General features: G+C 41.1%; 1 protein-coding gene across 2 annotated transcripts in view; it reads left to right on the top strand.

Annotated features, from left to right (window-relative positions):
• Positions 1 to 26,462, top strand: part of TEX36 (testis expressed 36) — a 92,699-nt gene that overhangs the window by 17,305 nt on the left and 48,932 nt on the right. The window contains exons 2-4 of one of the 2 annotated variants that reach the window (XM_010357699.2): positions 4,158 to 4,289; positions 5,037 to 5,117; positions 9,820 to 10,316. In XM_010357699.2, the coding sequence (XP_010356001.1) occupies positions 4,158 to 4,289; positions 5,037 to 5,117; positions 9,820 to 10,116 (510 nt within the window). In that variant the 3' untranslated portion in view covers positions 10,117 to 10,316. Of the gene's footprint in view, positions 1 to 4,157; positions 4,290 to 5,036; positions 5,118 to 9,819; positions 10,317 to 26,462 lie in introns of those variants that run through there. The other variant, XM_010357704.2, reaches the window with a different exon arrangement.

Genomic DNA, 26,462 nt, shown 5'->3' with positions numbered 1-26,462 from the left:
TGATATGATATTATATCTAGAAAAACCTAAAGACTCTACCAAAAAAAAAACCCACTTAAATTTGATAAATATATTCAGTAAAGTTGCAGGATACAAAATCAACATACAAAAAGCAGTAGCTTTTATATATATCAGCAATGACCTAACTAAGAAGGAAATCAAGAAGGCAATTTCATTTATATATACAAAAATATATAAGAATAAATCTAACCAGGGAGGTAAAATATCTTTATAAGAAAAACTATAAAACACTGATGAAAGAAATTAAAGATGACACAAACAAATGGAAAAACATCTTATGCTCCTGGGTTGGAAGACATATCATTAAAATGACCATATTGCTCAAAGCAATCTACAGGTTCGATGCAAACTCTATCAAAATATCAATGTCATTCTTCACAGAATTAGAAAAACAATCTTAAAATTCATATGGAATAAAAAAGAGCCAGAATAACCAAAGGAATCCTGAGCAAAATGAACAAAGCTGGAGGCATCACTTATTACAAGACTATAGTAACCAAAACAGCATGGCATTTTTATAAAATTAGACACACAAACCAATGGAACAGAATAGAGAACCCAGAAAACTGATCTTTGACACAGCCAGTATGAACTTATATCAGGGAAGTAGCACTCTGTTCAATAAATGATACTGAAAGAATTGGATAGCCACACACAGAAGAATGAAACTGGACCCCTATCTCTCACCATATACAAAAATCAACTCAAAATGAATTGAAGACTTAAATATAAGACCTGAAGCTGTAAAAAACACTAGAAGAAAACCTAGAGAAAAGTCTTCTGAACTTTGCTTTTGGCAAAAAATTTATGACTAAGATCTCAAAAGCATAAACAACAAAAATGAAAACAGACAAATGGAACTATATTAAATCAAAAAGCTTCTGCACAGCAAAGGAAACAATCAAAAGAGTAAACAGACAATCTGTTGAGTGGGAGAAAATATTTGCAAACCATTCATCTGACAGGTGACTAATATCCAGAATATACAGGGAACTCAAACAACTCAACAGTAAAAAACAAAAACAAAACAGCCACCACCACCACAACCAAAAAACCAAATAATTCCATTAAAAAGTGGGCAAAGGACATGAACAGACATTTCTGAAAAGAAGACATACAAATGGCAAACAGGTATATGAAAAGGTACTCAACATCATTGATCATCAGATAAATGTAAATCCAAGCCACAATGAGATATCACCTCACCCCAGTTAAAACGGCTTTTATCCTAAAGACAGGCAATCACAAATGCTGGTGAGGATATCAAGAAAAGAGAACACCTGTACACTGCTGGTGGAAAGATAAATTAGGATAGCCACTGTATTGGTCTGTTTTCACAATTCTATAAAGAACTACCTGAGACTGGTAATTTATAAAGAAAAGAGGTTTAATTGATTCACAGTTCTGCATGGTTGGGGAGGCCTCAGGAAACTTACAATCACGGCAGAAGGTGAAAGGGAAGCAAGGCACATCTTACATGGCGGCAGGAGAGACAGTGAGAAAAGGGAGATGTGCCACACTTTTAAACCATCAGATCTCATGAGAACTCACTCATTATCATGAAAACAGCAAGGGAGAAATCCACCCCCATGATCCAATCACCTCCCACCAGGTGCCTCTTCTGACATTTGGGGATTCTAATTCAAGATGAGATTTGCTTGGGTACACAGAACCAAACCATATTAGCCACTATGGAGAATAGTACAGAGGTCCCTCAAAAAACTAAAAATAAAACTACCATGTGATTCAGCAATCCCATTGCTAGGTATATACCCAAAAGAAAGGAAATCAGTATATTGAAGAGATATCTGCACTCCCATGTTTATTGCAGCACTATTCACAATAGCCAAGATTTGGAAGTAACCTAAGTGTCTATCAATAGATGAATGGATAAAGAAATGTGGTACACATACAAAATGAAGTACTTGTCCGTCATAAAAATGAATGAGATTCTGTCATTTGCAACAATGTAAATGGAACCGGAGGACATGTTGTTAAGTAAAATAAGCCAGGCGCAGAAAGACAAACTTTTCCCATGTTCTCACTCCTTTGTAGAAGCTGGATATTAAAACAGGTTGAACTCATAGACAGTGGAATGATGGTTATCAGAGGCTAGGAAAGGTACTGGTGGGGGAAGTGGGGATGGAAAATGGAACAAAAATATAGTTAGAATGAATAAGATCTAGTATTTGATAGCACGACAGGGTGACTATAGTCAGTAATAATCTATTGTACATTTTAAACTAAAAGTAGAATTGGATTGTAACACAAAGAAATGATAAATGCTGGAGGTGATGGATCCTCCATTTACCCTGATGTGATTATTACACACTGTATGCCTGTATCAAAGCATCTTATGTACCCCATAAATATATACAGCTACTATGTACACATACAAAATTTTATATTTTAAAAAAGAAGACATACAAATAGGAAACAGGTATATGAAAACATGCCGAACTAATCATCAGGGGAATGCAAATAAAAACCACAATGAGATATCATCTTATCCCAGTCAGAATAGCTATTACTAAAAAGACAAAAAATAACAGATGTTGGCGAGGATGGGGAGAAAAGGGAACTCTTACACACTTTTGCTGGAAATGTAAACTAGTAGAGCCACTGTCGAAGATAGTATGGAGATTTCTCAAAACACTAAAAAGAGAAAGTACCATTTGATCCAGCAATGCTATTACTGAGTATCTACTAAGAAAAAAATCAGTGTATCAGAGGGATGCCTGCACTTGCATGTTTATTGCAGCACTATTCACCATAGCAAAGACATAGAATCAACCTAAGTGTTCATCAGTGGACGAATGGATAATGAAAAATGACTGCTATTTAGCCAAAAACATTTGCAAACTATTCACACTATTGGAGTGTATACATTTCCTCTTTGTATCAAATCTGCCACATCAGGTAGATATTATTACTCCCATTTTACAGATAGGGAAACTGAGGCTTGAGAAAGTTTAGTCTCTCTCATCAGGCTCGCCTAGGAGATAGGAGAGAGAGCTGGGGCTGGACTCAGGACCTCTGAATGTCTGGCCTCTGACCCAACCACATTATGCTTCCTTCTCCCTTTATGGGAATTTTCATTGAATTGGGTCTTGTCTTTTTAATTTCCATGCATTTCCTCCTAGAGAGTCCTGCTTAAGAGCTCACTTTGTTGGGGTGGCTTTTAAGAGGTGCCATTCAAATAAAATTGGGGTGAGTTTCTCTGTCCATCAAGAGCCAGCCACATCCCGCTTCAGGAATGAAAGACTCATCACTCCAGTTGCTGGGAGGGTGGCCCTCACTGCCCACACCTAGAGATCTGTTGGCTGAAGAGAGCTGCCTCCCTAGGGTCACCCCCTCTTCTAGGGGTAGCCCAGGAATAAATCCAATGCCTCATTGCTTGGTGCACAGAGACTGGATCCCCTCTCCCCAACTCTGAGGGGCCACCCAATGTCCAGAGCTCCCAGCTGGGTCAACAGAGGCCCTTGTTGGAACCATCCCCTTCTGCCCAGTCCTGTTTCCTTCCCAGTCTTTTGTTGGGAGATTGCAAGGACACATTCTAGATAATCCTCATTGTCTTCATTTTTCTTGCTTCACAGCCTTCTATCCCCTCTTTTTCCCTCCTAGACGTTACCTCCCCTATACCATCCCACATTACCAGCGGAGAATCATTTGGGATACTCTGTTCCTCCCCTTCCCATGGTCTTAGGGCCACCTCATACCTACGTTGCTGCAGGTTGGCTCATCTCCATAAACGTGGGTTGGCTCTTAGGTCCTCAGTACTGGGAACTCCCTGACCACAGGAAGGATCTCAAATAACACATTTCTGTCTTCTCAGAATGTGTCTGCTCACTCTCTGAGGACCACACCCTCCTTACCAGGCTGTGGAAACATTTCCAGGCTCCAGCACAGCAGGGGTGGCCTCTGTAACTTGAAACAACCGGCAGTGATGGCTCTGGGCCATTACAATGTTTTTTGTCTTGGAAAGAATACTTGAAAATTACAAAAATTATGCCATTTCCATTGCATGCCAAAAGCACCCAAATTGCATTTTAATCACTGTACAGACGAAGCCCTGATACTTGGCTTGTAGATTCGCATGTGTCTGGTTTTAATCAAGGCGTGTGCTGTTCTTCCAGTTCCCTCACATCGGGCTAATGCAAAAGACATCAGAATCCAACACCAGTGCTACGTTAAAAGAGCCCCAGAGTCCACACTCGCCTCGGCAAGTAGAGGGGAAGCTGCCACCCATATACAAAGTCCGGGAGAAGGTGAGTCCTGAACACTGGCCACAGCCATGTGCTCCTGTGGACCTCCCTGGGGGCAGCAAGGCTGGCACGTTGGGCCAAGCAATTCTTCCTTGTAAGAAACTGCGCATTTACTCTCCTTGGACCCTAAGGGTTGGTAGTATCCCCACCCCGTACCCTGGTGCTCTCCAGCAGGAACGACCTCCTGCTATGGACAATCAAGTCAGACTCCTCCATGAACAGGAAGCAACATCCTTCCTGCCCACAGCTCATTAACATGCACCTCCTGCCTCCCCGGTCAATTCCTGAGCTACTTCAAGGCCCTGCAGTGGCACGAAGGAGAAGCAAGGGTCCATTTCATACCTGCCAGGGTCCCCCCCGCAGTGAGGCCTTGGGCCAGGGCTCTCATCTCCTGGGACTCCTACTGGCCAGATGACAGAGTTGGTCTACACAGCCTCAAAAGTCCTTCCCAGCTTTTGGCTCTGTGAGCTTATCCGCTTTTCCATCCTTGCCTCCAAATAAGGTGTTTTGAAAGAGAATTTTTATGACTTTCAGGAAGCTGGAAATAAGGTGGGGTTTCAAAGCCCCGGGCTGGCGAGCACATGGATATCCTCCCGGTCCTGTGTCTGCTCCATCTCGGGGGCCAGGTTTCATTGTCTTTCTTAGAGGCCACTTTACCTCATCCATCTTCCTTCCACATCACCCGATCCCAGTTCTGAAAGCAAGCAGGGTTCTAATGTGTACCCTTTCTCTTCCATCCCACTTTTCCAGCAAGCAGTGAATAACCAGTTCCCCTTCTCCGTGCATGACAATCGGCACAGATTGGAGAACTCTGGATGCTACCTTGACTCGGTGAATATTTCTTTCCAATTTATTAATAAAACAGGGAACAACACAAGGGATCTTGATTTTCTGGGGTGTGTTCAAGATAGAGGACTGGCCTCAAAACTGGAACAAGGTCAAAACAAAGCGAGGTCTTAAACAAGACTCATAACAGATTTAAAAAAATGTTGGAAGCTCTCAGAATTCCACACCACTTTCAAGATCGACACCAGTGTTCTGCCTAGGTGTATGTGCGCTTCATCCTTCTCCAAGTGCCTTCCCATAAATTGTCTCTTTTGCGAGCTTTCTTGTGAGGATCTGCCGTGGGAAGGAGGGACTGCTATGCATGTCTCTGGATAGCAGAGCCAGGATCCACAAGGAAAGGTCAGAAGGAGGAGGAGCTTACGTAATAGAAGGAAGGATTTCCTCCTGACTGGAGTTGCCTTTTCTCGGCAGGTGGCGAGTTCTCCTTCACTGGAGAACATGAAGTCTGACACAATGGTGGTTAACACAGCACTATGTGATAGCAATGTAGTGCAAACTGTATGCATAATTTTAAACGTTTTAGTGGTTACATTAAGTACAAAGAAACAGGTGAAATTTACTTTAATAACATATTTTATTGGCTGGGAGCAGTGGCTGACCCCTGAAATCCCAGCACTTTGGGAGGCTGAGATGGGAGGATCATTTGAGGTCAGGAGCTTGAGACCAGTCTGGGCTACCTAGTAAGACCCCGTGTCTACAAAACATTAAAAAATTAGCCAGGTGTGGTGGTGCATGCCTGTTGTCCCAGCTACTCAGAAGATTGAGGCAAGAGGTTCACCTGAGCCCAGGAGTTCAAGGCTGCAGTGAGGTGTGATCACGAACGCTGCACTCCAGCCTGGGTGTCAGAGTGAGATCCTATCTCAAGCAAACAAAAATAATTTATTTAGCCCAATAATTCCAAATTGTCCATTCAACATGTAATCAATATAAAAAATTAATGAGATATTTTATATTCCTCCTTCCAAACCGAGTCTTTAAAATCTAGGTGGTATTTTACACTTATATAACATCTCAACTTAGACAACTCACATTTCAAGTGCTCAGTGGCTACATATGGCTCGGGGCTACCAGACTGCACAGCACAGGGAAACCTATTAGGTAGAAAGCTGTATCAAGTGATTTCTGCAAATCCTCATGGAAGCTGAAAGTCCATGATGATGAAGATGTTATTAATGGCCCACCATTTAGAAAGCATCTGCCATATACCAACATCTCATATGATTGTATTCAATCTTCACAACAATCCTACAGGCTCATTACACTTATCATCTCAATTTAGAGATGAGCAAATTGAGATCCAGTAAAGTTAAACAACTTGCCCCAAATCCCTCTTTCTTCTAGACTACAATGTCTTAACTAAACAGAAGTGCCTTAACCCAAAAAATCTGGTTTTCTTCTGACACAATGTTGAAAACAGAACCAGAATACCCACTTCGCCCGCTTCTGTAAATGGAGTGCTTAATATTGTTTTTCAAATAACCAAAGCAACATATGTCCTTTAAAAACTGAAATAATTCAGAATTGTATAAAATTAAAAATAAATTCACACCCTTATTTTCCCTCCTCACAATCTGACCTTGATGATTCACTGCTAGTAATGGTTTTGTGGGCAAAATCTGAGAATTTTTCCAATTCACATGCAAATGTACAGACATAAATGTATATTTGTTAATGATATAAACAGGATTGTACCACTTGTATTTTGCTAAGGTTATGATGGTCTTCTAGAAAGCCTCGGAAGCTTTCCAACGTTCTCTGTGTTCTGGAATAGCTTACATAACATTTGGATTTTCAGTTTAATGAAGGTTAGACAGAATTTGCCTATGAAATAACTTGGGTTTGATATATTTTTTAGAGTAAGTTTTTTATTACTTTTTCTTTTGTTCTTGATTATTAATCTATTCAAACTTTCTACCTCTTCTTGGGTAGATTTTGCTGATATATATTTGCCTAAAACTTACCTAATTCATTTCAAATGTACTGGTATAACATCTCTCAAAGTAGCCTTACTTTGTTGTTCCTTTAAAATTTTTATTTCAGTTGAATGTTTGGTTCACATACTTGCAATTGTTTTTGTTAATAATTTATTAAAACTATAAGTAGTCTTTAAGATTATTGGTTTGACTACATCCCAAAGGTTTTTCCAATTAAGGTCTCATTATTATTTGCTTTCAAATAGCCTATGCTTTAATTTTTAAGTTCCCTTTTCCTAAAAAATTGGAAGAATGTTTTGAATTATCTATATGGTTAAAAATTTTAGAAATAATCTATTCATTGCTAATATCTAGTTTTATGGGTTATGGTAAATTTCAAAGAGTATAATCTAAGACTTTCACTTTTTGAAATATGAGATTATCTTTGTTGTCTAGTATGTGATTAACTTTAACAAGTGTGTCGTGGCTGTTTACAAATAATATATATTCCCCCATGTTGGTTACAAAGTTTTTTGTATTTATTAATTTAGGACTGTGAATTATTTAAATCTTTGTCATGCTTGTCTTAATTTTTGTATTGATCTGTCAATTTCTGTTTCTAAGATATTCTTGAGTTTCTAAAGCTTTTTTGCCTATGTAGTTTAATACCATATCTTTCTGCATCAAAAATTTTTGTTGTTTTATTTTCATGATGGCTTTTGCCATTTATCAATATAAAGTGTTTCTCTTTATATGCGTTAATGCTTTCAGCCATAAATTCTATCTACGTTATGATACTAGCATTGTCACTATTATTCTCTTTTTGCTAATGTTTGTTATGTTATGGCCCATTCCTTTGTCTCCATAATTTGTAGTCACTTTGCTTTGCATTTGTCTTCTATGATAAGTAGAATGCAGCATAGTTTTTAAAAAAAAAAATCCAAGAATCTATTTCTTTATGTGAGAATTTAGCCCATTCACATTATTATGACAATTTATGCTTTTGGTTTTATTTCTGCCATCTCACTTTTATGTTTCCTATTTATTATGCTTATATTTTATTTCTTTTTTTCTTCTCATGACTTTGCTGGACTGATTGAGTTTATTCGCTCACTCTGACTTCTATTGATATTCTACGAGTACTTGCCCTCAAGTATAAATATTTAATAATTATGTTAACACTATATTACTCTATGTATAAAAATTAATAACTATAGCTTTTCGCCAAGAATAAGGTAAGTCTTCCAGCATGCTTTATCTCACTTCCTGCTTCAGGGCTGCTGTGTTGGTGGCCAGGTCATATTCCTCCAAGTTCTGTAGGTGCCATTCCTGGACATCAGCTGGGAGCTCAAAGACCTCGCCCTGATTTCCCTAATCAAGTTGAAATCCTGGAATTTCAGTTGCAAATTCTTTTCTGTCTGTCTTTCTGTTTCCCTCCCTCCTTTTCATTTTGTGAATTTGTGCAATTCAATACATTTCATAGTCACATTATTAGCAAGCATTTAGATTTCATCCATAAATTTTACTTGCTACTTTCCTTGCAGCTCTTTCCCCGACTTTCATCATGCCTTTTCTTTTGCTCGTTTTTCAATTTGCTGGAGTATCCTCAAGTCATTCTTTAGAAGCTGACTTGGACCTTGTGCCCCACGTCATACACTTGTTCCTCCAGTGCCACTCTCCTCCTCTTCTCCCCACTCTGGTTCCGGGGGCTGATCTATGTGGAGTACTTTCCTCCCCAGTCCTCTCAGTCCTGGAGCCATTGCACAGCCCCTCGGGGTGTCCCTACACATACCCACACATATGTAGATAGTCCCTTCACTGTCCTCAAATTACTCTAATTGAAATGTGCCTTGCATCCCCTGCCGCGAATCTGACACTGACCCTTCATCACAGAAACCTCACTTTACTGATGTGAAGTCTATGTCATGTAACATCCATTTCCTCTCAGTCATTCATGTCAGTGTAGTGTTTTTGTTCTTGGTTTTCATCTAGTTGTGATCAAACAGAATGTACAATTTTGAGTACACAGTAATTGTTAGGTTCACATGTAAGGTGCTGAGAGTGAATGAGGAAGCCTGTGGGCCAGTACCCAAAGGTGCTGGGTCCTTCAGGGGAGCCCTTAGGGATGGGAAAGAATTCGGCCTCCTCAGACTTTTCAGAGAAGGAGTCATCATTGGTCCCACTGAGTACTGGGGAGCAGGGAGGGTCGGGGGTGTTGGGGTGAAGGGAACCAGAAGACTGTGAGGACAGTAACAGAACCCTGCCAGGGTTTTGTGAGTGTCAATTCATAACCTTCAACAGGTTGGTAAGGAGACCTCGAGACAGTCGTCATAGGGTGCGTTTCAAAGTATACATGTCAAGTAACTGATTTTAAGAAAGACCTCAGAACTATGTGACTGAGGCTGGGCACGGTGGCTCACGCCTGTAATCCTAGCACTTTGGGAGGCTGAGGTGGGCAGATTGCCTGAGCTTAGGAGTTCAAGACCAACCTGGGCAACATGGCAAAACCCTGTCTCTACTAAAAATACAAAAACTTAGCCAGGCGTGGTGGCATCCACCTGTAGTTCCAGCTACTCAGCAGGTTAAGGCGTGAGAATTGCTTGAACCCGGGAGGCAGAGGTTGCAGTGAGCTGAGATCGTGCCACTTAACTCCAGCCTGGGCGACAGACAAAGACTCTGTTTCAAAACAAATAAACAAACAAACAGACAGACAAACAAACAAAAAACTATGTGACCTTAAATATTTTCCTTCTAATTTTGTAATTCTTCTCCAGGGCCTGGGACGTAAGAAGATCGCTCCAGATAAGAGGCAACATGTTTCAAGAAATTTTAATCTCTGGGCATGTGACTATGTTCCATCTTGTCTTGATGGCTTTTCAAATAACCAAATATCATATGTGCGTAAAGAAGCTGTGGTGGTCTCAAGTTTCAGACGCTTTCCACGATGCTATAAAGAGATATGGAACACTTTAACATTTCTCCCTGAGCGAAGATATACAGAGTTTTTGAAAAAGAAGCCCAAGGTAAGGTTCACTATTGACAAAAAGGTTATTTCTTCACTGGAGTCCTAATCCTCCCAGAAGATTTTTGATGAATTTTTAATATTGGTATTTCATCAGACATCCTAAAAGCATACGTTTTCTGATCCAGCACTACTATTTAATTTTTTAAGTGCTTTTATGATTTTTATAAGGTCAAAAAGCATTCAGATCTTTGTGAAATAAATATGTGATGACATACACGTGTGTAAATAAACTTTTCGGATGGCCACGTTTACTTTTGGGGAATTTTAACAAGTACATCCTTATATGGTCACATTTTCATTTTGAAATTTCAAACCATACAGAGGAAACGAAAGTCCTCCTGATTTCACCACATCTCCAATCCTGTATGCCCTCAGAAGTAAGTTAATTACTTGTTTTTAATCTGCATTTATAATCATATACATGTGCATAAACACACAAATTTTTAACATTACTATGTTACACAGTGCAAAATATTCTACTTTTTTTTTTTTTTTTTTTTGAGACAGTCTGTCTCCCAAGCTGGAGTGCAGTGGTACGATCTCGACTCACTGCAACCTCTGCCTCCTGGGTTCAAGCGATTCTCCTGCCTCAGCCTTCCCAGTAGCTGGGATTACAGGTGTGCATCACCACGCTGGGCTAATTTTTGTATTTTTAGTAGAGATGAGGTCTCACCTTCTTGGCCAGGCTGTTCTTGAATTCCTGGCCCCAAGTGATCCTCCCACCTCGGCCTCCCAAAGTGCTGAGATTACAGGCATGAGCCACCGCGCCTGACCTTCTACAGCTTTCTTTTGATACTTAATAATGTGTCTTGGAATTTTTGCAGTGTTATAAGAATAGACTGATTTTTTAAAAAATCACTGCCTATATTCCCAAATACAAATTCACTCTGTTTTAAATAATTATCTTAATAGACATTTGAATAATTTCTAGTGTTTTTGCTGTTAGACACAGTGGTACATGAACGTGCTTGATCAGCCTCTCTGGATACATGTTTCCCTGCACCTCTGGAGTGGATAGACTCTGAAAAGTTACTTTTTTAGTGCTTGGTTGATAGTAATGCACAAGGTGTTCAGAAATAATACCGTTGGTTTTGAAAAAGACTGGACTAATTGAACTCCTACTAACAGTATCTGTGAATTTCTGTTTTTTCCCCTCTCACATTATCATTTAAATATTTAAGGATATTTAAGTGGAAAAAAGGGACCTTGTTATTTTCTTATTTTGCATTTCTCTAATTATTAGTGAAGTTGAGTATCTTTTCCCATGCAGTGGCCTCCTCTATTTCCTTTGTATAGACTGAGCAGTGTCCCCATTATTCCTTACCAAAATTTTCTTGTTTATCTTGGATATTTTTTCTGTACATAAATTTTAGAATAAACTTGCAAAGTAAACAAACAAACAACAACAAAAATAACATTGCCAATGTGATAGGCATCTCCCCAAATTTAGCTTTTAATTTATGGGAAAACGGACACCTTTATACTGCATCTTCCCCTTTGTTTGAATTTACTTTATGTCCTTCAGTAAAGTTTATAATTTTCCTCACATGGATCTGATGTGTTTCTTTTCCATGTTTATTCCTGTATATTTTGAAATTCTGTGGCTATTTTGAATGTTTTAGTTGCACTTTTAGATTGGTTTTGGCAGACGTATGAGAAAGCTATTGGTTTCTGTATATGAATCTTCTACTTGGCGACCCGGCTAAACTTCTAATAATAAATAAATAAATATTCTAATAAAATAAAAAGAAATTTCTAATAATATTTCAGTTGATTCTCTTCTGGATTTTTCTAAATGGAAAATTATATCATTTGTAAAATAATAATTATTTTATGTCATTTCCAACATTTATATTTTTCCCATCTTATTGCATTGGATAGGACCTCAGGTACAATTTGAATATTATTACAGAGAGTATATATCTTCATTTTCTTTTTCTTTTCTTTTTAAGAGATAGGATCTAGCTCTGTTGCCCAGGCTGGAGTGCAGTGGTGCCATCATAGCTCGCTGCAGCCTCAAACTCTTAGTCTCAAGTGATTCTCCTATGTAGTGAGAACTACAGGAGCATGCCACCACACTCGGCTAATTAAAAAAAATTTTTTATATATATATGAGATCTCCCTTTGTTGCCCAGGCTGGTCTCGAACTCCTGGCCTCAAGCGTTCCTCCTCTGCTGGGATTAGAGGCATGAGCCACCATGCCCGGTCCTGATTTCTTTATAGATTAAGGTGTTAAGGCTTCGTGTCAAATATATTTCAAGTATTTTATCTATTTTGTTGTTTTTTATTCCTCTTTGCTTATAAACTTTATTTCTCAGAGCAGTTTTAGGTTTACAGAAAAATTGGAAAGTTCAGAGTTCCTGTATACCACACTCTCCCCGCTTATCTCCACAGTTTCCTCTACTGTTAATATCTTGCTTTGGTGTAGTATACATCATAGAAAAGCCCTCCATATTTTAACACAGTAAAATGAATGAAATTTTTATTTAATGGCTTCAGGATTTCATGTCGTGCTTAGGACCTCCTTTGCTTAAGATTATTAAATAATTCTGAGTTTGTGCTATGGTTGTATGTATGGAGGGACATTATAGCAAATAATGTTCTGGTGTTTATTGAGATAATCTTATATTTTTCTATATTAATCTGTTAATATAATAAGGTATATCAATGGATTTTCTAAACTTCAGCCATTCTAGCATTCTTGGGACAAACTCTAGTTGTTATGAGGTATTATGCTTCCGATACATTCAGAATTCGATATGCAATTATCTTACTTGCAGTCTTTTAGTTTTTAAACTTCTGCAATTATTATTTTAGCTTTCAGTTGAAGGCAGCTTTCTCTCCTTTTCTATCCTCTGACACTGCTTGTATAAATTGCAAATACCTATAGGATTTGCCAGGAAAACTCCTGGACCTGGGGCTGTTTTCGGGTGCAAATCTTGGCATGTCTTTGCCGTTTATTTTTATGGAGATTGGTCTGTATGGTACTTCCTTTTTTTTTTTTCTTTTCTAATTTTGATCATTTTTATTTTTAGAGGAAACCATTTGTTTTACATGACTTTGTAAAATGTTGGTGTTTTAATACAGTTCTCTTTTCTAAGGCTCTTAAAGTCACATCCTGTCCTTTGACATTTTGAATGTTTACATGCCTTTGCTCTGTTTACCAACTCTGCATTTTTGTTGCTGTTGTTTGCTTTTGATCTCATTAATGTATACTTTCATGTTTACTAATTCCTTTCCTGAGCTTATTTTGATTTTCTTTTTCTAGCTTCTCAAGGTGAAAACATAACTCAATTATTTCCAGTCTTTCCTGTTTTCTTGTAAATGTAGTCAAGGCTACTCCCTCAGAATGCCACTATACATAGACACATCATGGTGCTCTTGTTATTTCTTGTTACTGTTCATTTTTTTTCTTTTTTTTGAGACGGAGTCTCGCTCTGTCGCCCAGGCTGGAGTGCAGTGGCCGGATCTCAGCTCACTGCAAGCTCCGCCTCCCAGGTTTACACCATTCTCATGCCTCAGCCTCCCGAGTAGCTTGAAGTTGTTTTCTTACTTTTTATTTTTTGTTTTGTTTTGTTTCGTTGGTCTTGAGACAGGGTCTTGCTCTGTTGCCCAGGCTGGTGTGCAGTGGCATAATCATGTCTCACTGCACTGCAACCTTGACCTCCGGGGCTCAAGTGATCCTCCCCCCTCAGCCTCCCAAGTAGCTGGAACTACAGGTGCATGCCACCATGCCTGGCTGTATTGTATCTTTTGTGGAGACAGAGTTTCACCATGTTGCCCAGATGGTCTCAAATTCCTGAGCTCAAGATCCTCCTATCCAGGCCTCCTCAAATACTGGGATTATTGGTGTGAGCCTCTGCTCCCAGTCTGTTTTCTTTCTTAATTCAATAATTATTAACAAGTGTATTTAATTTTTTCTTTTGTTGTTATTTTTCATTGTCAATATTTTATTAATTAAATAATTTCTGCATTGTGGTCAGTGATTAAGATTTGTATGATTTCTGCTTCCTGAAAATTTTAAAACATTCTTGAGGCTTAACACATAGTCAATTTCTGTCACTGTTTTACATGTATTTGACAAGAATCCACAATCTCCCTTTTATGCAATTTTTTTTTAGAGGGAATAATTATAGGGCCATAGAAAGTTGCAAAAAAAAAAATTTCTGCAGAAAGGTTCTGCCTATTTTTTACCCAGTTTTCTCCAATGCTAATATCTGGCATAATTCTGGTAAAATAGAATATTCATTTTCTATTGCTGTGCATATTAGTCCATTTTCTGTTACTTAGAATAGGATATCTGGAATGACAATTTAAAATTATAAATTACATCTGTAATTTATAAGGAAAAGAAACTTATTTATTACAGTTGTGGAGGCTGAGAAGTCCGGAGCCAAGGGGCTGCATCTGGTGAGGACCTTCCTGCTGTGAGGACTCCCTTCAGAGTTCCCAGGGTGAACAGGATTTCCCATGGAGAGGGGGCTGGGCATGCCAACATGCTCTCTCAGGTCTTTCTTTCTCTTATTATCAAGGCACCAGTCCCCCTTCCATGATAACCTACTAACCATGGATCCACGAATGGATGAATCCATTCATAAGAACAGACCCCTTATAACCCAATCACCTCTTAAAGGTCCCACCTCTCAATGCTGTCACATTGGAAATGAAGTGTTAACATGAATTTGGAGGGAAAATATTAAAACTATAGTACTGTGTCACAAGTGACGACAAATTTAGTGGCTTATAACAAGACTACTTAACACACAGCTCTGCAGGCCAGAAGTCTGGGTGCACGTGGTGATGTCTTCTGCTCAAGGTCTCACAGGCTAAAATCGAGGTGCACTCTCATCAGAGGCCGGGGGTTCTCTTTCATGTCTATGTGGTTGTGGCACAGTTCAGTTCCTTGTGGTTGGAGGACTGAGATTCCTTGCTTCCTCATTTGCTGTTAGCTGGGGACCTTCTCAACTCCTATGAGTTGCTGCATTCTTTGCTACACGGCCCCCTCCATCTCCAATGCCAACAATAGAAAACCTCGAGTGGAATCCCTTGCACGTTTTGCAATCTGTTTCATGAGGAAGGGTTTGGTGCCCTATTTTTAAGGGGATCACCTGATTGGGCTTGGCCCAACCAGGATAATCTTCGTATTTTAAGGTTGAGTTGAGACCTTAATTCATCTGAAAAATCCCTTTTGCCATATAACATAACATAATCATGGAATTGATACGACATCATATTCACAGGTGCTGCCACACTCAAGGGCAGGGGATTATACAAGAGTGAGGTTCATTAAAGGGCATCTTAGAATTCTGTGTGCCACAAATATCATAACCAAGAAATTGATGTTGGTGCAATTCACAGGCCTTATTCAGATTTTCTTCACAGTTTTACATGTGTGTATGTTTTGCTGGCTATAAAATTAGATTATATCTAGCTTCCTAATTAGCTAATCATGTCTGATATATACATAATATGCACACTTGGGAATTAGGTAGGGTATTTCATTTTCAGTATTGTCTTTTTATTTTCCATTTTCTTTTAGCTATAGAATTTTTTTTCAGTTATATCTCTGATTATTTTCTCTGCTCTATTTTCTTCGAGAATGCTTCTTAGATGGTTACTTAAATACCTGGCTCTATCTTCCTCAGCTCTTAAGTATTCCTTTATATTTTTTGTCTACTTATCCATTTGCACTGGTTTCTGGGAGAATCCCCAAACTTCATCTTCCAGTTTACTAAGTGGCTCTTCAATGATCCATTCTGCTATTTAGCCAATCTATAGACGTTTTCCTATAACTAAACAGCAGTTTAATTTCCAAAGTCTCTATTTAGTTTTTGTTTGTGGGTGTAATATTTGATTCTGCCTGATAATGATTTTACTTATTTCTGTAGCTTCTTATTTTTCTCCACCCGCTTTGCTTCCTTGGGTATTGTTGTGTCTATTTGTCTTTATTGCATGGTGTGAACATTTTATGACTTGATTTTATGCTCATGTTGGTTTTTTTGGTTTGTTTGTTCTGTTTTTTTAGGTGAAGTCTCCCTCTGTCGCCCAGACTGGAGTGCAGTGGCAAGATCTGGGCTCACTGCAATCTCTGCCTCCTGGGTTCAGGCAATTTTCTAGCCTCAGCCTCCTGAGTATCTGGGATTACAGGTGCGTGCCACCATGCCCAGCTAATTTTTGTATTTTTGTTTTTGTTTTATTGTTTCTGTTTTTTTTTTTTTTTTTTTTTTGAAATGGAGTCTCACTCTGTTGCCCAGGCTGGAGTGCAGAGGTGCGATCTCTGCTCATTGCAAGCTCCGCCTCTGGGGTTCACACCACTATCCTGCCTCAGCCTCCCGAGTAGCTGGGATTACAGGCACCCGCCACCACGCCTGGCTAAGTTTTTGTATTTTTAGCAGAGACGGGGTTTCACCGTGTTAGCCAGGCTAGTCTCAAACTCCTGACCTCAAATGATCGGTCCACCTCAGCCTCCAACGTGCTGGCATTACAGTTGCTTTTTGAGGATCCTTGATAGCTCACTTGTGGGCAGTATGTATGTTCTTCTCACACTGTCTGCATGAGGGTGGGTGAGAGGCAGAAAAGACTGCCCCAGATGTAGCCACTAGCTCCTCTTTGGGGTAGGGGCTCCCAGTCTGTCTACTGCCACCTTTCTGGGACACTGCCCTGCCCTCCTGACCCAAGTGATAACTGTCAATTCATCTACTTTGTCACTGACACAGATCTAGTTCATCACTTTGCACAGAGAATGTGCTGAGGACTGCCCTGGCAGAGAACCTCTGTGAATAACCCTGTCAAATGCCCGGGACCATGCCTCTTCTCAAATTCACTGCCTCCATGCCAGCACCCCTGGAACAGAGAACATTTGTAGCCGAACTGACCTGTGCCCAATTTGATCCTGTCTATCTTCCATTACTTAGAAAATTGGGATCACTTGTCATAGATAGAAGGCAATCTAAAAGTAAATAAAATGGAAAAACCAACCAACCAACCAGGACGATTAAATTCCAGCCGGACTTTGTTGCCTCCTAAAGACCTCTTGTCTGAGGCCTGGTCTTGATTTGCTGAAATAGGGAATTAGTAACTATTAGAGAGGTGTTGGACATATGACCACCAAACCCAAGATTTTCTCCTTAGCCTAAACAGAAGGTTTGACATAGAATAGAAAAAAAAAAGAAGAAGAAGAAAAGAAAACACCTTTCTTAACATGTAAGTCAATATTATTTAATGTTGCACCTGGCAGCTACCTAAACTCCCTCCCATACTTTAGGAAATATAGGCTAAGGGATTTTGTGGTCACTAAAATGAAATCTTAAAAAATGACACAAATAAAGAGAATATCAAAAGACATTTCACATATATTAAATCAGCAAGCATCGTAGTTTCCATTTTTCATTCCTCTTTCTGAGGGAATCTTGGTAGCTTCTCTCCTGTCCTCTGTTTCAAAGAGACACTGTTTTTGTTGTGGTTTAGCAGAATGCCGTTTAACAGGCAGGTTTGTGACATCAGATGCCTGCAATGTGCATAACTCTCAAGCTTATATCTGACGCACAGGGTTACATGACTTTATCTCTGTCTGTGGTAAGTTCTCTGCAAGGCCCTGTCTTTGCCTTCGACATGTAGGAGCTTTGTTCTCCACCAGGTGCATTTTCTTTTCTTCTCCCAGGGAGTCCTCACAAAATCCTTGCTTGTGGAGCCTTCTGCCTCTTCTCTCCTTTCTCTGCCTAAACACCAACAGTCTCTAACAGGAGTGACACATAATTCAATTTATGGGAAGTGAAATTCAAAAAATTACCCAAAAGACATACAGAACCAAATCTGCAATTTTGTGGAGGGACACAGAGATTGATGAGTGGGAAAGGTATATTTACCATCTATGAAAACACAAATTAGATAACCTCCCCTTAAAACCAGTCTTTCTTAGTAGCTTTCTACAAAAGAAATAACACTGTCCAACCACCTCACAATTCTCAATCCAGTGAGTCAAAAACAAAAGGATACTGCATAGGAATGGAGGGGTAGGTCCTGGGAACTCTAGTGTAGATGCCCCCAGTACAAGAGCCCACTTTACAAAAATAAAAGTCTTTGCTAAATTGGCACAATGTCAGTGACTTGCTGTTGTTGGTTCCTTGTTTTAATGTGTTGTTCTGAACAGAGAAATAAACAGCCAGTTAAAGAAACCCCAACTTACTAATCAAATACATGAAGGTGTTTATAGATTTCTTCTGTTTTAATGCATTAGAGTTGGACTTGTGCCATCTGAGAGATGACTTAGACATTAAAATGACACCCGAGGGTAATACCGTTTCATAGCGAGGCTGTCTAGTACCCATTCTAGACCCATACTAGGAATCTTCAGTCACTGTTCGTGCATGTAGCAGGCATCTGCATAACTATTGAGTATCTAATTTATATTTGCAAAAATCAGGTGTAAAGGCCCTCAGACATGATGGTTAGAAGGGCAAAGTGATGATTTCCTATATGAAACCAACTTTTAAATGCTGCCTATTTTTACAGAAGTGCATTCTCATTTGGTCTGCTTTAGCATTTAGGACCATGACTTAAAAGTTGCCTCGTGCCTTCTTTTTGTTAGAGTATCTCGTGGCTGCCTTTGGCCCAAGTCATTTCTGTTTGGGTGGCCAGGCACAGGAATCAGGTGTTGTGACGACATTTCTCCTGCCCTGGCTAATTCTACAGCCTTTCTAGGAACAATTTCTATGTTGCAGTTTAGTGGCCAATTGCAACTTCAATCAAAGTTCAGGACCTATCACAGCTGGCCTACAGTTCAGGAGAAAAGGACATTTCATCCCAATTAAATTTTTTTTTTTTTTCACCTACAGAAAAATTGGTCCCATATTGAAGATTCCCGGGGGAGGGGGGAGAGATGGGTGTGGGGGAGGAAGGGTTGAAATGATGAGCTAACTATAGGCTTCCCATATGTTCTGTTGAGTACAGGGAAGAATCCATGCTGTTATGGTAACACCCTAAGAACCACAAAACAAGCAAGAAGAATCAATTTTCTCCTTTGGGCTCTTTGCTGCCACCCACAGTCTTTGGTCCTAGCATGGCACTGGGACCCAGTGTTTTGGAAAGATCCCCTTCAGCTCAGCTCTGCTTTGGCAGTAGCCCTGTCTTCTAGTCCTGCCTTTCTCTGGGTGAAACAAACCTGGCTGTTCCCAAACACACAGGGCAGTCATTGCGCTAATCCTGGTGCCATGTTGAGGATGGGAAAACGCTAAGTGTGAAGTGCTGTATATTGCCTTCATAAGTACCCATCAAAACAAACCAAAACGTCTCATTTAACACACGGTATTTAAGTAAACATGTTACGGCTATACCAAAATAATCCCCCCAAATATTAAACAACAAATCAACCCCCTGTCAGAGCCTGACTCACTGAATAAATGGAATGAATAAAATTGTAACTCACGCGCTTGACTACGGCTCTATGAAATTGTTGAATCTGTTAGGTGTAGCGTGTGATTTCCGCACAGAGTAACCGAAATAACCTCAAATGCTTTATTCTCTCTCCCAATCGAAATTAAACAGATCTGTAAGTTCCCAAATTGGGTAATACAGGCACAAGAACACAAATCCTATTTTCTTCCCTTCTTCCTCTCCTCCTGCGAAATAGGAGCTAGCATCAGAATGTTCAGTCCAAGAACAATGATTTCTGCTCCACTTGGGCGCTGATCTGGCTGCACCATCTGCAGGGGACAGTCCCAGTTCCGAACGGAAAGAACAGCTTTACTCCTTATCCACGTTCCATATAGCTACTGACAAGATAATAAGTGACCACAGCGGAATACTATGCCTTCTCTGCTGAGAACACGTGGTTGTAATTCCTTTGGCCTGAAGGAGAATCACTGAAGCCATTTTAAACATTCTTCTGCTGTTTATAGCCTCTGTCTAAGATTCCATGACCGGTACCAGCCGTGAGTGGCATATCCAATCCCTCTCCAACATCTGTTCTTATGGTTCCCAAAGAGGATTGAGAAGTCTCAACATAATCCCACAGGAGAAATCTTATTGTTTCTCCAAAGAATATTTTGTATTGAAAGCACTGCCTCATATTCGTGACATTCTAGATGTTTGGAGAAAGGATTTGACTCTGCTGGATATCTTCAATCAACCAGGAGAGTCTGGGTTAAAGCAATCATGTTTGCCAACTGAATCTGGGCTGTTTTACGGCTCATTCCTCAATATGGCCACAGTCCCTCCCACCCTCAGCCTCATGACACACCCTTCCACTCTCTATTGCCCCATTCCCTTTGGGACAGGTGATGTAGCCACAGTATCATGTGTATTGGTATGAACACGATGTAAGACATGCCCAAAGACTTTACGTATTTACTCATCATTCAGTGACAATTTTTTATCACAGCCCTACCTCTATGTGAAGTATTGTGCTGGCTTCTAGGGTAACGCATGAGTGGTAATAGACCCCAATGCTGCCTGTGGTGCATCCAGCATAGACTGTCAGGCAGTGAGATGCAGTAGACCCCTTGCAATAGCAGAGATTTGGAGCTAGGGATGCTGTGTAAATGTGGATCAGGCAATGAGACTTTGAAAAGTCATCATTATAATTTTATTAAGCTGTGATAAAAGGGAGAAGACCATATAGAAATGTGTTTAGTATTGGATACATATGATCTTACAGAACAATTATGAATTTGTGTTTCTTGTGTACATTAAAATTTGGATATATGTGTAAGAACAAAAGCTGAATCTAATTTTTTATCTGACAGATAAGTGATTGATTTGAATTCTTTCTCTGCTAATTAAAGGAAAATTAGAAAACGAACTGTTTACTAAAGCACTAAACACATTTTGATTATTTATGGAAAGAGGCAGTTATTCTGGCTTCACTTATTTATTTACTGAAAGCCTAATGATAGGTAAAATGAAGAATTAATAGTGTAATAGAGAGGGATGATGGGTTTATTCAGCAGACGGAAGGAGGGTGACGCATTTCCACCTTAGAGTGGAGAACATGAAGTCTTAGTGATGCTGATGGGTGACGTTAGGCTTCATGCAGCCCCTGCTGGAGTGCACTGACCTGCACACGGACACAGTAGAGGGATCAGGTCGGGATAGCAGGTGAGTGTGGCTGCAGACCAGCTGAGTTCAAGGTGCCAGGGGAGGCAGAGGGAAATCTCTAGCTGACAGCTGGGCACGGTGGCTTAGCTCAGGACTAGACTCGTAGAGAGGAGATAACGGCGATAGCTTGATGGAGAAATAGAGTCAGCAAAATTTGTTTGTTTGTTTGTTTGTTTACAACAACATAAGTTTATTATCTGGTAATTCTGGGGTCAGAAGTCCACAGTGGGTCTCACTGGACAAAAATCAGGGTGTAGGGCTGGTTTTCCTTCTGGGGGTCCAGGGGGAATCTGTTTCTTTTCCCTCTCCAGCTTCAGCGTTGAGCTGAGACGTTCTCTAGACCTTCTCTCACTCCCATCTCTCTGCTTCTGTCTTCTGAATCCCTCTCGCTTCTCTCTCTCTCTCTCTCTTTCTGTTTTAGGATTTTTTTTTTAAAACATAGGAATGAGTGGTGTTTAAAGACCAAGGCAAAGAAGGGAATGGGAATGCCCAGGCTGAGGCTGCCTGAGGATGGGGGAGGAGAGAAGGGGAGCAGGGGCAGCATGGGGAGGGACCTGCACCTGGAAGGGAGACCCACTTCTCGCAGTGGGGGATGGGGGAGGGGGAGGGGGTTGTCATATGGCTCAAGTGGATGGGGAGAGATGAAAGAAACTTGAGAGTGGGGAGGGAGGCTGTTGGGGATTTCTCTGGAGTGTCTGAGGGAGGTGGAGAGAGGTCTTCAGCTGAGAATGAGGCACCTGAGATGAAACCCGGAGGAAGATGGGCAGCCTGTGGCATCGTATTTTAAGAGAATGCCATAACCAAGAGGAAGCTGGAGGGAGCCCAGCAGCAGGGCAGTGGTCTGGATTTGTAGAGGTTTGTGGTCCCGCTGTGGGATTTTTCTAAGAGAACTCAGCAGCTCACCAGTAGGGGCAGGAGAAAATGAAGACTGAAGTGGAAATCGTTCTTGTGGGGAAAAGCAAGGAGACTGTGCCATGAGATGGATGGGGGCAAGGTTCTTGAGTCCACTGCCTGGCAAGTCTCCTGGGGAGCCCACCACAGGGGTCCCACTGGACCAGCTGAGTCAGGTTCCTGGGGGTGGAGCCAGCCTCAGCATTTTTGAAAAGCTCTCTAAGTGATTCTAGGGTCAGCCAGGGCTGACAACTGCTGGTAGGACTGGGGGAAATGTATACCGAAAAGACATGAAATCAGGGTCTCAAAGGGATGTCTGCACTCCCATGTTCGCTGCAGCACTGTTTGCAATGGCTCACATGTGAAACTGACCTGGACATCCAGTCAACAGGTGAACGGATAAAGAAAATGTGGTACATACATACAGTGGGATCTCATCTAGTCTTAAAAAGGATGGAAACCCTGCAATCTGCGACATGAACAGACTTTGAAGATCTTATGTTAAGTGAAATATCAGACACGTAAGAACACACACTGCATAATTATACTTTTTTTTTTTTTTGAGACAGGGTCTCACCCTGTCACTCAGGCTGGAGTGCAGTGGCGATATCATGGCTCATTGCAGCCTCGACTTCTCAGGCTCAGGTGATCCTCCCACCTCAGCCACCCAGGTAGTTGAGACCACAGCTGTCTACCACCACGCCAGACTAATTTTTATTTTTAATTTTTTGTAGAGACGGGGTCTTGCCAGTTGCCTCGACTGGTCTCAAACTCCTGGGCTCAAGCGATTTGCCTGCCTCTGTCTCCCAAAATGCTGGGATTACCAGCATGAGCCACTGCACCTGGCCTATAATTCCACTTATCTGAGATGTTTAAAATAGTCAAATTCATAAAATCAAAGACTGGAATGGAGGTGATCTGGGGCCTGGGGGAGGGGAAAATGGGGAGTTATCAATCAATGGGTATAAGGGTTCATTTAAGTACGACGAATAAGCTCTAGAAATCTCCTCTACCACATTGCACCCCCAGTCAACAGTAACGTATTATACACTTAACATTGAAGAGGGCACATCTCATGCTGAGTGTTCTTAGCTCATCCACACACAAGTACACCGGCAGGGAAGTGAGGGTGAGAGAGACGTGACTGCAGAAAGTGAAAACTGGCCTGAGTGGGGATGGGGGCGGGGGCTGAGCTGGTTGGGGGACTGCCACTGATATGATGGTGGGTCACAATGTGTGGGGTAGATTTACAGAACTGGAACATGGGTTTAGAAAGTTCATATTTGTGAACTCATTTGGAACTTTTATGAAGGTATCAAAATTGAATCTCATTTGGTTATTCATTTAATGAGTCATCCATATAAAATAATTCAGCAAACACAATGTGTAAACATTTGAAGGCCACGTGTGGTGACTCATTCATGCCTGTAATCCCAGCACTTTGGGAGGCCGAGACAGGGGTATCACTTGGGTCCAGGGGTTCCAGACCAGCCTGGGCAACATGGCGAGATCTCATCTCTACAATAAATTTAAAAAATTAGCCAGGCGTGGTAGTGTGCACCTGTAGTCCCAGCTACTCAGGAAGCGGAGGTGGCAGGATTGCTTGAGCCCAGGAAGTTGACACTGCAGTGAGCTGTGATTGTGCCACTGCACTCCAGGCTGGGTGGCAGAGCTTGACCTTATCTCAAAAAACAAAAAATGAAGTGTCCTAGAAATTCACGCTGCCCAATCACCAAGCAGACAGGTTGAAAGAGCCTTGGATGGCTGGGTTCCAGTCTGGGCTGGAAGTGGAACCCACCATTCCAGTTCATTTAAACCATTAACTGGGCACTGGCTGGAGTCTGGAGTGAGTGGAGAACAGGAGAAACTGTGAGAAAGCAGGCAGAGCCCCAAGGACGTGAATGGACACTGTGATGTTGCTGAGTTCTCAGGCCAAGAGGATGGCAGTGCTGGGGGACAAGAGAAAGATGGTGCACTTCCCCCATCCGCTGTACCTTCGTACCCCAGCACGCGATGCCCTGCCTGGTATGCAGAGCACTGTTGCAGGGGAACTAGCAAAGAGCATTCTGAAATGCCTTTGCCATGGACAGTTGTCAAGGCTGGTCTTGGCCTACTGGTTAAGAGGAGAGCTTTGGTGCCCAGCTCAGTTACTTGATATCTTTGTGACCTTGGGCAAGCTAGTTCTAAGTCTTAGTTTTCATATCCTTCTACTGGGGCTAATGATAGGACCTACCTTGTACAATTAAGGATTGCATGAGAAAATGAATGCACAATGTTTTTCAAAGTGCTAGATGCAGGGTAAGAGTCTGGCTACCTAGAAGATTCCAATGGCTAGTCAGTGAGGCCTGCAGGATGACCTTTGTGGATCTCTTCTAAATGCACGGAGCAACGTGGTGGTGCCCGCTTCTTGGCAAGACTCTTGGCTGTTAAATCTTCACAAAATCAAGTTCCTAGTTGCACTTCTCATGCACTATCGGTAGATTCTACTGCTTCCCAGGAAACCAAGGAATGTTAGGTCAGTAGTGGGTCTGGTGTGGCCTTAATCCCTTTCCCTGCCTTGCTTAAGGGAAGGCCTCGTCATTCCATCCTGGCCCCAGCTGGAGGAAATGTTACCTTCTTCTCTGAGCTCCCTCACAGCCCCGAGCACAGCCCACTTGTGTGTTAAGCATCTTTGTACAGCTTCATCTTCCTCCCAAGCTCCATGCCTTGGGGACAGGGGCTCACCATCTATCGTTTCACCTTTACCTTGTCACAGTACTTCATTCTCTCTACCCTCAATGATGACGTATTGCACTAATGGACTGGTGGATGTTCTCAACACAGCCAAACACTAAGCCATTGTTGGCAGATCTGGGCATTTTTTAACCTTCTGATTTTTAACAAAATGGCCGCTATTCATTCTAGCAGGCAGCAACTATCATTTTGTTCTACAAAGTTGCAGCACGCAAGCAAAGATGTGTCTGCAGAAATGATAACATTTTACCAAGGCAGAAAAGAACTCTTTCGTTTTTCTTCTGAGAAGATAGAGTCGCCTTTGTTATTTATTTAATAGCTGTGATCACAGGGAGAGAAGATAAGAAGTTTGCTCTGGACTAAGCAGATGAAGAGATGCATTTCACAAGGAAAAGTGCCCAAAGCAAAAACTGCTCCCCTGTCAGTACTCTGATCAAGACTAACAACCTCAGTGAGCTCGCAGAGGAACTTGTCATAACAACATACCCTCTCCGGAATGACATCAAATGTGTGGAGGTAAATGAGGTCAGATCACCTCCCCTCCTTGGCATCAAAGAGAGATGTTGCAGAGTTGGGACCTGGCTTCCGCCGGCTCTGCAGAAGGAAGCACACTCTCTATATTTTAAGTCCCCAATCACTCAAGTGCTACACAAGATTAATAAGGTCCAGACAACAGAATTTAAAAAAAATCGTGTATGTAACAAACATCCTTTATCCTCTTCCTTAAATGAATATACAAAGGTCAGCTCATTGTTTTTAAACATTTGGGCAAAAGCAAAACAAAGCCAGAAACAACCTCCCAGCTCCTAAAAATATGTACGTTTTTTTTTTTTTTTTAAATCCAAGAAAGTAAAGGTATCCAATGCTGAGGAGTAGACTTGAACCCTAGAGGCAGCGGGGTGGGTACTAAGGGTCCCATAAAGAGCTCCCTGCCTCCCGCTTAATGCCTAATTACTCATCGGCATGCCTTTGTTCGCCAGGCGTCTGCTTTTACAATGCAATCAAACAATGTAGAACTGTGTCCATTTATGGGAAAGTCAAAGACCAATAAATAAAAAGTTTAATTTCCTGATTCCCTGAAGTCGATGGGGCTTAGAAAGTACTCACCAATCCTTCCAACAACGGTCTTTTCCAAACATCATGTGAGCAGCACCTCGTATCAAATTTCATTGCTCATAAAAAAGAATCAGATAATGTTCAGTGGGAAAAAAGCAGGATACAAGGTACATGGTGTTTACAAGTAAAAAGCCGCCTGCTTATGGCGGAGGGACTGGAAGTGAACCATCACTGTCAGAGCCTTTGTGTTGGGAGCAGGATTTGGGGAGATCGCTTTCCTTCTGTTTTCTAAATTTTCTCCTGCTATATTGGTTTTACCGCAGAATGTTTTTTAAAAATCGATTGGCAAAACAATTAGCTAATTATTTAGCAGATGTCATTACTCAGAACGAAGAGCATTACAGGAGGCATCCAGTGTCAAGCAAATCAGCTGTAGCCCAATACATTCAACCAAGTATCACCAGACCGGGTTTCTTGGCTTTCATCTGGAGAGATGTTGTGTCCTACGGATTTCCATAGTTGCCACCATTAACAAAAAGTCATCTCTCATCAGTTCTTTCCACCTATTGAATTCTTTCAGGTAATTAACAGCCTTTAGGGAATTTTCCCTCTGGAGAG

The sequence above is a fragment of the Rhinopithecus roxellana genome, chromosome 11 (genome assembly GCF_007565055.1).
Source record: "Rhinopithecus roxellana isolate Shanxi Qingling chromosome 11, ASM756505v1, whole genome shotgun sequence".
NCBI classification, from domain to species: Eukaryota; Metazoa; Chordata; class Mammalia; order Primates; family Cercopithecidae; genus Rhinopithecus; species Rhinopithecus roxellana.
Note: the sequence above shows the minus strand (reverse complement) of the source record. Positions and strands in the feature narration are given on the sequence as shown.